This window comes from Argiope bruennichi, chromosome 3 (assembly GCF_947563725.1).
Source record: "Argiope bruennichi chromosome 3, qqArgBrue1.1, whole genome shotgun sequence".
NCBI classification, from domain to species: Eukaryota; Metazoa; Arthropoda; class Arachnida; order Araneae; family Araneidae; genus Argiope; species Argiope bruennichi.
Window position 1 is genome coordinate 139,974,848 of NC_079153.1, and position 12,271 is coordinate 139,987,118.

At 28.8% G+C, this 12,271-nt stretch overlaps 1 protein-coding gene across 1 annotated transcript; it reads left to right on the forward strand.

Moving 5' to 3' along the window:
- The first annotated feature begins 6,756 nt into the window (after positions 1 to 6,756).
- LOC129963888 (uncharacterized) lies at positions 6,757 to 11,878 on the forward strand. The gene is made up of 4 exons (XM_056078475.1): positions 6,757 to 7,072; positions 8,013 to 8,096; positions 10,284 to 10,575; positions 11,669 to 11,878. Exons 2-4 carry the CDS (start codon positions 8,045 to 8,047, stop codon positions 11,688 to 11,690), a joined length of 366 nt encoding a protein of 121 aa, XP_055934450.1. The 5' UTR covers positions 6,757 to 7,072; positions 8,013 to 8,044; the 3' UTR covers positions 11,691 to 11,878.
- The last annotated feature ends 393 nt before the right edge of the window (positions 11,879 to 12,271 follow it).

Here is a 12,271-nt window from a genome sequence, read left to right on the forward strand (position 1 = left end):
CTCCTCTTCAACATTCAAAAATTTTGAAAAATAATTTTAAACACAATTTGCTACACACTTTTCACTATTGAAATGTTGCTCATTTCTATTTCATTGTTTATAAAATTTCTAAATCATCTTTTTTCTGCTGTAGGAGATCATTCTATCTCAAATAACTATTTTAATCAAGAGCTTTTACTTTTCTCCTAAACAGTTGCAGAGCAGCGGTGATTTTTTGGTTTGCAAATATTATATTACTTTTCTCTTTTTGTTTAATCTTAAGGATAAGATAACGTAATTTTAGGATTAAATTAATCGTGTTATTTCTTAAGAATGCATGACTGTTGGGAGATTTTCTTATCTTGTAAAGGCATAAATATTTTGAACTGTACATTGGTGTGAAACAAAAATGGCCTTAATTTTTTTTTTTTAGATTTTAATTAATTTTAGGTTCAAAAACAATTTTTAAAAAAAAATTGCATTGCAATATTACATTATATTGAAGTGCCGCAAAAAGAAAGAAATTTGTAAATAAATAAATCAATAAAAAATGTTACTTAATTTTTTAAAATTTTTTTTAAAGATTTTAGTTTGATAATAGTGCAGAAAAGTTATTTTTTAGTTTGAACAATTTTTAAAAAATTGGTTGCAATATTAAATTATATTGAAATGCCACAAAAAGCTTGAAATTTCTAAAAAATATTTTTAAAAAATGGAAATTTTTAAAAAGAGCCTTTCAAAATTTTTCTTAGAATTTAGTTTGTTAATAGTTTAGAAAAGTTAGCTTTAGAATCAAAAATAATTTTAAAAAATTCTGGTTGCGATACAACAACGTCTTGAGGTGTGACAAAATGCTTAAATTTTGAAAAAAAAATTCAAAAATTATAAACTTTGATATAATATTCTTATGAATTTTTCGTTCATTACAATTGGAAAAAATTATTAATTACAAAGTAAAATAATAATAATAATATATATTTTTTATGTCACATTTTGCGTTTCTTACTTCGGTATCCTTACTAATTACAAATATTACAGCTGCAAAATGTTTGTTTCTACTTCATTGCCACATTAAACTGTTTTTTTAATTAAATTTTGGCATATTCATACGTGAATCAATTTTTGCGCTTATGTATACTTCTCTTGCGATTGAACCACAGATATTTTGATCAGATTCTTCCACCAATCTCACAACTCTTTCCACTGTTTGCATGTGACAAGGAAGCCAGGGAAAGTCGATTACCGAGTTCTCCTATACTATTTGATTCAGCTTCAGATGATTTCTTTATAAAATCTTTGAAAAAGCCACTGGAAACCTGTTTTAGCAAGTGGGATTCAGTTAAGTCATTTTCAAGAGATGAGATCATGTTGATGTAATCCTTTGCATCGAAGTTTATCCTTGGAACTTTATACTTCCTGACTCTGTCTTTACTTTCTGTTCTTGCTTTTAAAGTATGTCGTAAACCAAATTCTCTTTGACGTTCAACACTTAGCATGGACAAAAGGATATTTTCTGAAGCAGCAAAATACCCATTTCTTTCAATAATCTGATCTCTAACGTTCTTAAGATCGTCAGAGAGATAGCTTTCATATGAGATAAGATTAAAAAGATGTTTAGAGCCTTAAGTACATGAAAGGTAACTTAACATAAATTAAATATTAAATAATAGCACCTGCTAGTTTTATCTCTTCTTGTCTATTTGATGGATCTGGTTGATTTTCCTTCTTTTGTAAAGAACATTGTTGTTTTTCAGCGTTGTCCTAGTCGCCAGTAATCGTTTCTCATGCACTATTTTTTTCCATTCCTGGTTAAATTGAAATATTCTCAATAGTTCTTTAATCTTTCTTGCTTCTTTCTTTCACAAAGCACTAGTGTTGTAGCTATATCAATATTACCTCTAACTATTTTCCTGTTAGAGCGTTGATCGTTCAGAATCTTTTATTCCATAATTGACACTTTTTTTCCCCATTTATACAAGTCAGAAATATCAAAGAAAAGTCTAGTTTCTTCTCTAAATCGTGTGAGGCTGCAAGCAGATTTATCTGATCATTTTCTGCTTTTGGACTTTAATAATTTCCTGTATTTAGCGTGATAAGCTTTTATTATTAGTGAAAATCTTTGCCAGAAGTAACGGGAATAGAAGCTCTTGACCATATTGGTTCTTTTATGGGAACTAAAGTGTCAAATAGTATTTCGCTTACAGAAGGATCCTTCTCCGAAGCAATTTTGAGGTTATATATAATATAACAGTAGCACCAGATTCGTATGTATTGATTTCAACTTGAGGGAAATCACTAAATTTCGCAAAAATAGAACGCCAAGAATTTGTCTTGTCTTCACTAATTTAGAGACTGGGAGATTTTTACTCATGGCAAAGCGCACAAATTAACAAATCAGTTACACAATAGATGGAGCGGAGACGCCAACTCAACTGAACTTGGCAAAGCTACTGATTTAAACCAGCTCTGTCCTTGTCACCGGATACAGACAAATCTCCTACTTGCCTCAATAATAAGCACTACGGCTTCGACTTAGCCAGTACTATAGTAAAATGCCAGTTAAATAGTAAAACGGTTTTAATACTTTTATTCATATGGCAACGCCAATTTAAAGATTTTTATTTCTTAATCGAAGCACGAAAAAATCCTTAAAAAGTTGAACAAAGTGTTTTTTTATGAAACCTTAACGCCCTGGTGGCATCTAAAGATAAAATTTAATATTATATATATATATATATATATATATATATATATATATATATATATATATATATTTGTATTTATCTTATATATACCAAAACCATGCACTATTACAAATTAAAAATCAAATATTGAATAATTCGTGAAAAAAACTTTAAAATGTAGCAAAAAATTAAATTTTATGAAAGACCTATTCCAATATGTTTCATATTCATAATTTTTTTATCTATACCAACAGGGGACTTTTCCGCGCTATTACAAATTAAAAATCAAAAGTGGATTTTTTTTTTTTCGTTCCACCTTACTGTACATATCATAAACAAATGGCAATTCTGCCTATTTTATGAGCAAGTGAATCTGTAACTATCGATGCATGTTATTCTTTCATGCGATATAACGTAATATGCAACTTCTAACAGCAAAATAAATGTAATTGTTGAAATAAACATTACTATTTTAAGCGAATTTAATTGAAAAAAATTCGCTATATATATCAAATTTGTTTTGCAACGAAAAACTTAACATTTTTAGGCAATTACATATTACGGTTGCAATAATTTTTCTCTATGTATATTATTATGATCAGATGAATATTCTTATTTCAGAATTATATTTGGTGAGCAATATATTCATTAAATAGATGAACGTTTTAGATGGTTGCAATGAACGGTTTCTTTCTTTCTTTTTTTTTTCTTTCATTTTAAATACATTTTGGTCTGCATTTGATGCTAATTTTGCTTGGTTTCAGACAAAAAGGATGCTTAGTAATTAATTTGCTCATTATTCTGCGGTATAATTAGTTAATATATATATTTATATTATTTTATTTTATTCTCTCATACTAGCGTTCTTCAGTTTTATCTAAAAAAAAAAGATTTTTACATTAATTTTTTGCACATTTAAAGTATTCTGCTTTTATCTTGACATGCAATTCAAGTCAGTGCACTTCAGTCAACGTAATTGCTCTTGATTCAAAAAAGTCAAATTCCAACCAATTGTTTAGTAATTATTGGAATTTAAATTAAATTCCCGTCATTCCAAATAATAAATACTCTTAAATAAATCTCATGTTTTAATAACCATTCTACCAAGCACTTTTTCAACTGCTAAATATGCGATACTTAACTTCTAAACATTCAATGTGTTTCCATTTTGTTTAAAAAATGTAGCAACAAACGGAAAAAAAAATAATGATGCATTATAATGCATTATTGCTTCCCTACCTTTATTTTCTAATTCATTTTTATCTTGGTCATTGCTTCCAGCGTGGCAGAAGCTCAAAAATTAAATTTAGATTATATGAGATTATGAAATTAGAACAGTTACTATAATTAGATGAATGAGTTATAATTTAATATGTTCATTCAGAGTTTACAAATATTTACGTAAGCATAATACTTGCATATATTAGCCTATAATATCAACGCTTAATTTCATTTATAATAAAAGCGCATTATCATAATGTTTTTTTTTTCTGTTTTTTTTTTCACATTTTGATGAACAATATTAGAAACTAGAATAAATAATGGGAAAAAAATGCTTCACGCATGATTTACTGATGAGAGCACAAATTCTTTTCTTTGGGAAAAACAAATTTTAAAGATAGAAAGATCGTGTTTTCAAACAGACAGATATTCATCTGAAAATAGAAATTAAAAAACCTTTTCTGACAAAACATAAATTTTTGATTTCAGTTTTAAAATCGGAAATATAAAAAAAAAATATTAAAGGATGTACAAAATCAATTATAAAGCATATTTTAAAATATCGAGTTGGGATTCATAGGAACCTTCGACATGCGCTGTTGTAAAAGAGATACATTTCAAAAATTTCGAACTTTTCTTTCATTGAATTAAATCTGTGACAATTCATAATTAGATGCCAAAATCATTGAAATATTTTTTAAAAAAAACATAATACAGGATAATTATATTCCTGAAGAATGAAGATATGCAATTAAAAAAACAATTCTTTTAAAAATTTCAATATATTAATAGAAAATTAAATAAAGATGTCAAAATTAAAATGTTGTATTTTGTTAAAGTAAAAGTAAGAATTCGACATCAGTATAAAGAAATATTTCGAATTTTTATGAACTTTATATATTTTTAAACTTATCAGTTATATTACTTGACCACGAACCTGGATGACTTATATTCACTTGATCACATTTGTTATTGTGGTCCTTTTCGTCGTTATTTTCTGATTTGATGACATTTGTATAAATATATGATTATTCAATGAATCTCACAGTTTCCAAATTTCCATTACGAGACTGTGTAGTTTGTGCAGAACTTTCTTGTCTAATTGAAGCTTGAATTGTAACTTCTGAAATAGAAGTAATTTCTTTGTCAAAATTATTTCGTAAAAAGAAAATGGATTTTTGACATACAGAGGAATATTTCCTTGGCATGGAAATGACTACACCTATTAATATTAAATATTTTATAGTATGAATATTCAAAATAGCATATGCAGTCTAACTTAGTAGAATAGGTAACTGACCGTGAGTCTACTTGAATTAGATTTATAATATGTTGCACCCTTGCAGTGGACTGTAATATATTTATAACTTTTATATATTTCTAAACCGTTCGATTTTTCCAGTTAAAATTATTTTCTTCTCTTTCCATTTCGATATTATTGTTCAGAATATTATATTAGTTCTTGATCACGTTGGGAGCGTCTTAAATCCCGGGGCCCTGGTGCATAGCATGCGCCGCATCCTCCAAATGGCTGGCCGTGACTGCTTCCAATAGAGTTTCACAGAAGGGGGCATTCGCCAGAGTGCGTATATCTCAAAAATGTACTCAAATTTATGCATAACTAAATAAAGTATTCTTAATTTTTTATAAATCAATTTAGAATTGTTTCGTGTTTTTAAATTTGTTTACTCACCTATATGAGGTATAAGTCAGTAATCTAATTATTCTCGTTCAAGAAGTATAGAGGAAGATTTCCAAATCGCCAAAATAATTCACACACGAAATTCTCCACGTTTTAGACTTTTCTACTTTGTGAAAAATACATCTTTAGCATTACCAGTACATGATAATTCAAAAACAGTTTCAACTAAGAGAGTGAATTTTCTATGCATGGACTTTAGATGCAGATTTCTGTCAAATTTTGAATAAACTTTATTCACAGGACATCTATCTGCCTGATGAACGCAAAGAGTTAGGTAGATAAACACTGCATAGTGTTACAACCCAAAATGTAAATGCTTCCTAAATTTTGAACCAAATCAGTCACAGGATTGACCGTCTATCGGTCTGTAAACTTTTTCAAACATATAAATACAATAACTCACACATGCAATGACAAACCAGGAATTTCTGTATGTTATATCTACCATTGTGGTTTCTTGTCAATTTGGTGGTGTCAATCCGCTGGCAAAAAGACATTTGAAATCCATATTCTCGCGAATGCTAGAATCGCTAAAATGATCTATATTTCTTAACTATCCTTCCCTTATTCCATGCTTGTTATTCGCGGTCAAAATTTTACGAGAATGAAGTCTGACAAGAAGCTTAATTTAGAGCATGCGAGAAACTTTAGTGAGAACACTGTCTCCAGTTAACTGTTGCATTTAATTGTAATGCAAAATAACTTTTAAGCATGTTAAGCACGAAACTCGCTCAATGAACAGTTTGAATTTTTCCTTTCTAGTCTGTGACCAAAGAAATGCTGCTTATGTTCTGTAAATTGCATGCATCGACTTAAAGAAATGTTACAGCAACCAAGAGTCAACAAATAAAAGAATTTCGTTTATGAAACGATATCAGAATCTTGGCTGCGAAAAAAAATTTTTTTTTTTTTTTTTTTTTTTTTGCTATAAATAAACATATTGCAATGTTTTAAGTCTCGGAGATTATTTTGCATAAGTAAATGACTCATCTGAACGATATTGGTATGCGTTTCTACTCAATGTAATGGACATAACATAAATATTTCTGAATAATAGCGTTGCGTTATCACTTTGCGTGTTGGAGTGTAAATTTTGCATCACGTAGTGAATATGAAGCAAAATATTAGCAGTCATCTTTCTCCAGACTTTATTTTAGAATAAGACTTGGTACAACTTACGAACTAGACATTCCTGGCATTTTCAGGTATATTGGAAGACTAAAAAAGAACAAGATTTTTGTCGCTTGGCTGAAAAATATCACATAATTATTGATGAATATTGGAAATGTATAACTATTGTAATCGTTTGCTTGATCAAACAAATATTTCAGGACAAAAATATTTGTACATCTGATATGAAGACAAAGTTGTTGGCAAACGCGGAAAATTTTTGGAATTCTGGGAAATTTCAGCGACTATTTAAGGACTTTCAAATTATTAGTTGTCATTTTATATTTCCTTCACACAAGGAGAGAGTTTTACATTGGTAAGTTTGAAAAAAAAAATTTCAGCTTTATTTTTCATATATTCATCTACTAAGTTTCACTGTTGAAAATGTTTGCTTCTAATCAAGATGTCTTAAGAAACACTAAATATATTGTCTACCAGCATAAGATCCCAAATTTTTACTTTTAATTGAAGTTAGATTGCTAAGAAAGAGAAAAAAAAATTGTAGCAGAAATGCATTATTGGTAGTCAATTTTTTAAATTTCCTAAGGTAACGTTATAAATTTCATTTCCACGAAAGATACGAGCAGGTCCATTAAGTAACTCGACAGTTTATGACATAAGACGCTCATACGCGGCTTTAAACAACTCATCTAGAAATATTCAACTACCAAACATTAAATTAGATTGAATATTTTGAACTCTGTAATATGTTGTGTTAACCTGCATATATCTATGTTATAAGTAAAACAGTCATTTTTGTGTTAATTTGAAATTTTAATGTGTATCGATAATAATTCAAGCTTATTCACTGTGTATTAGTCAAATGTGCATTTTATGGATATAAGCGAAATTCTTAATAAAAAAAAAAGGGCTCTTCAGGAATGAAAAAAATAACCGTAAAAACAGCCCAGAAGAGGATGGAAAATATAAAGCATAAATTTACGTTTTTACGTTATCGGAAAAAGTAAACATGTGATAATAATTATAATTAATTTTAATTATGTCTGGTGTTGGTGGCCGAGCTAGTTAAAGAATTCATATCTCTAATGATATGCTAGATTCCAATTCTGGTGTGGGGTTGAGCATTTCCAAGCTTTTAAAAATCACCATTTGTCCTTATAAAGGATTTCACAATAGACAGCAGAAAAGGAAAAGAGGATTTCTAAAAATTGAAAAATCCTGTGAAAGAGAAAAATAATCTTTCTTGTTGTTTCAAAGTTTACATTTCACCGCATAAAAATATAACATATTTGCAGTTGCTGTGGTTAAAGATATATCTGCAGAAAAAATGAAGTATCTTGCCATTCTTTTGTGCCTTTTCCTTTCCCAAGTTCTTTGCGGTGAGTATGATCTTGCATTAAAAATTGTGTTTTATAGATTGCTTTGAATTTAATGTTCCCATAAATAGAAAAACAAATACTATTTCATTTTTTCAGCAGTTTAGTCCAAAATGTGTTTAATGTTTAATTGCATATGAGTTTCCTACCTGAGACATTTCTCTGGAAAATGGCAAACTGAAGTAGGATTGAGTTGTGAAAACTCTCGTACCTTAAATCATTTCTTCCATTATATGAGCAAAAATCAACAGTTTACATTTCGTCGTTTAATAATATGCATTCTGATTTATTTAACATATATTCAACTCTATCTTCCACTATCTAAGAGTAATATTATCATGAAGAAGTTTAGATAAAAATATATTCATAAAAATAATTCATGCATTCCGTCCTACAAACAGTTACACATTTGGCTCTCATTCTCTTGCACCCGGAAGAATCTGTTCTGATGTTCGTCCTGATTCCAGACGCTTGAACAGGACCTATTCTGAACAAAGCGTCTTCGAAGCTTTTAATGAGAGTTTCGCCATTAGTAGACTTGAAAGCTGTTGCTCTTAAATAATTTTTTCTTGTTCCATAAGCAATCACATCTAATTTTCTGCAGGTTTTTTTTGTGTTTGTTTGTTTCATTTGACAAGAAAAATTTGAATTTTGTCCTCCATCAACTTATAAGTCAAACGGCGAACTCCTTCCTTCGTCAATCCCGTTCAACTTTATATTTTGTTTATAATTTATGTTAAACTGGGGTCTTATTTTTCAAATAATAAAGGAATAAAAAAATAAATACAATATAATAAAATAAAATGATCTAGTGTCCCACCGAATAATTGATTTTTTTTTAAAGACTTCTTACAAGTTGATGCGTGTTGTTTTTATGTAGAAAATTTGATATTAAAGTTCAACTAAAATCTAATTGAATTTGCTTTCCTTTTTTTACCACATTTTGACTCAATGCGTATTTTGTAGCTTCAGAATCAATACCCTAACCTAAATTCGCCAGCAAAATGGGATTCCAAGGCATACGTCTTACGCAGTGATTTGAAATGTTACTTTCTAAGTTGATTGGTTGAGGAGATAAGGCAGGGTATTTTATTGATAATGCTTTTACATTCATGTAAAAAATCAAAGATATTAAAGAAATTTAATGAGCTATTTAAATTTTTTTTGAATAGGCATTCATTGATACTAATAATCATGCTCAAAAATCACTTATTAACTTGTAATAAAAAGTGAATTAGCTGCTCCCACAAGAGCGTTCCTATGAATAAGATTATGATTGTGTGAAATGTTTCTTCTTTTTATTAAAAAAAATTTTTTTAATATAATTTTGAAAGAAAGTCAAAAAGGAGACGCATTTCTTTTCATTCAGAAGAATTTCTGGAAGATTATTATGATATTTTTTAGTATTTCATAATTTTTGGTCAAATATATCAATTTTTATAACAAAAAATTTTATTCTTATTTCCACATATCTTGGCCACATTATTATCTCTTTTATAGAACGAAGTTGAGAAATTTGGAATTTCCATTATTATCTTGTTTTTACAAGCACGACATTTTTAAAATTTCATCTCAAATAAATGCAGCTTATAATCTTGGTTGCATGATATATACATGATTAATGATCGATAGGATAATTTTTTGAACTGATTTTAAAAATTTTATTTAGAAATATCATTATTTTTTCTCTTTTAAAAAATGTATATTTTTTAGAATTAACGACTGCTAAACGTTATCTTGGCTTCATTTCTTGTCGATGAATTATATTTTATATAATGCTTTTAATCTCATTTTATATTTCTGAAGAAAATTTATAAATAAGTATGAAAAATAAATTATCTTAAAATTTTGTGCCACATAACGAAAAATGCATTTCACGTGCAAAAATCTTCTACTTCAAAAAATTTGTTTAATATCTAAGGATGCTTGTATTGTAAAAATAACTTTTTCTAATTTTTAAAATTTTTTTTGCTATCTACTCTCTGTCCCAAATAATGACCTGTACTTTCCCTTTTCGGATTAAAATAACTTGATACTGCATTTAGCATATGACACCAACACTGCAACGATAAATTTGGCTTTCTAACTATTTTCATACGACTGTGCACAAAACTTGATATATGATAACATGTGCATATAAATATTTCTGGATAATACTCATTATTTTTTCTTTGATTATACTTTATATAGTTCTCGGAATACGCAATGGAAACTGCACCGATCCAAATCTCAGAAGGCAGCTGGATGATTACTGCTACAGTTGTACTAACGGCAATCCGATTCAGTTTGCAACTTGCATCCAAACTAACTTTCCCAATGGTGGCTACTCTTACAAATATAACTGCTACTATGTTCACGAATGCCCAAAAGCTGACCAAAGCTGTCAGAACTATTGTAGATTTTATGGCTATCCATATTCCTGCACTATTCCAAGCAAAAGAGTCTATTGTGCCTGCGGCAAAATATCGTATGACAACAAATTGTAAGTTAAATCCTTGTTTTACTATGTTCATTAAATTCTAATTCATGTGGTAAAAAGAAAGGGTTGTCTTAGAAATAAAAAAATTCTCTAAAAGTGCTGTGTTGCAACTTTAACATTCTAGGAATAATCGTTAAAAACTAAAAAACAGCAACATTCATATCGATACATTAATGTTTTTGTCAAAAATGAGCTATTTTTTGTTTTTTGTTGCGAATAATTTCGATTCCTCTTTTGCCGTCCCATGAGATAATACAAATTATTCCTTTCATTTTATATGTTTAAATACAAACATGAGAATTTTTTTTCAAGATGCATATATTTATTTCATTTTACAAAACTAAATCATTTATGAATTATACAAGATGTAAGTAACAGATTGCACTAGTTTAAATGTTGTGAATGTGTGCTAAAGGTCATAACTTTTCCTCAAAAGGTCTCAAAAATTTATTTACTTCTTTTGTTAGCAAATTTATTAGCTGGTCCAGCTGCAGAAAACTCACTTGGGTGTCTTTCAAAATTTAAAGAAAATGCCTGCTTCAAAAATAACCATTCTATTTTGCATAAGATGTTATTATTTGATTGTTTATATTTCCCCATCATATCTTTTAGTTAAATTCCTAAGGTGGGGAAAGTATTTTTTTTTAATTGAACATATGATCAGACCTGCCATTAAGAAAGACTTGTGTGGCAGTTTCTATGGGTTATTTTAACATTATATCTTATCATTTTCTTGCTAAACAAAAGTGGCAGCAATAAAGAGATATAGAATTTGCTATCGTAAAAAGGATTTATTTGTGTTTTGCAATAAACATTTCTAGACATTCTACTTCAGTCCCTTTCTTATTGATAAAATTCAAATAAATTGAATTACTTTGTCATCGATATCGCCGTTTCTTCTGTTGCCGATCCGTTCATCCTGATGTATTATCCTCGCGGCGGATATGCATACGAAGGTTTGAGCTGATACTGAACGAATGAAGGGCCGTTTACAGAGTTTTACTGTTTTATATTTGCACTGTATTTCATTTATTTGTTTTTGTTCACTTGCGCATTAATCTTGACATACTGATCACTAATTTTAACGATATTCCAGGTACTACTATTATTTATATTAAGTAGGCATAACGAGCAGGATGGAATAAAGAAGACACTGGAAATGGCCAATCTACAACAGGAAGATTTTATTTTTTCTCATTTGGCGTATTAGCACATTCTGCTGAAATTCAAAACCTTCTGAATTTTGTACCAAATTTCATTCAATTTATGTAATATATGGATATTCTTTATGAAATTAAAAGTATTGTTCCCGTATTAGAAATCTGGCATTTTTATGACTGACTCTTTTGTTTAGAATAAAAAAAAAATGATGAGAAGAAACACTGGGCATGTTTCTGTATTTCATAAAAAATTTCCATTAAATTATGATGTCACCATTGTTATTTTTCTACTTTAATACACATTTTTCCTTAAAATAATTAAATAAAAATGGAATTAAGTTAGTGGAGTATTAATATATAAAAAACATCACTAAGTAAACAGCGAATCAAATATTTGTATTTTCAATGTATTTCCAGCCGAGAAGTTAGGTAAGGTGTAGTAAAGCATTTGCTGTATAATAAAAAGTGGCATTTCCAACCAAGAACAGAAATACTGCGAAAGAGAGAGAGGGAGAACGGTACTAAAGACGAACCAGATT

Excerpts from the sequence above, each read along its gene's own strand:
- LOC129963888 (XM_056078475.1), top strand. The coding sequence starts at position 8,045 with ATGAAGTATCTTGCCATTCTTTTGTGCCTTTTCCTTTCCCAAGTTCTT. Across the intron at positions 8,097-10,283 it reads CCTTTCCCAAGTTCTTTGCG|TTCTCGGAATACGCAATGGA; the intron begins GTGAGTATGATC and ends TACTTTATATAG. Across the intron at positions 10,576-11,668 it reads ATATCGTATGACAACAAATT|GTACTACTATTATTTATATT; the intron begins GTAAGTTAAATC and ends ACGATATTCCAG.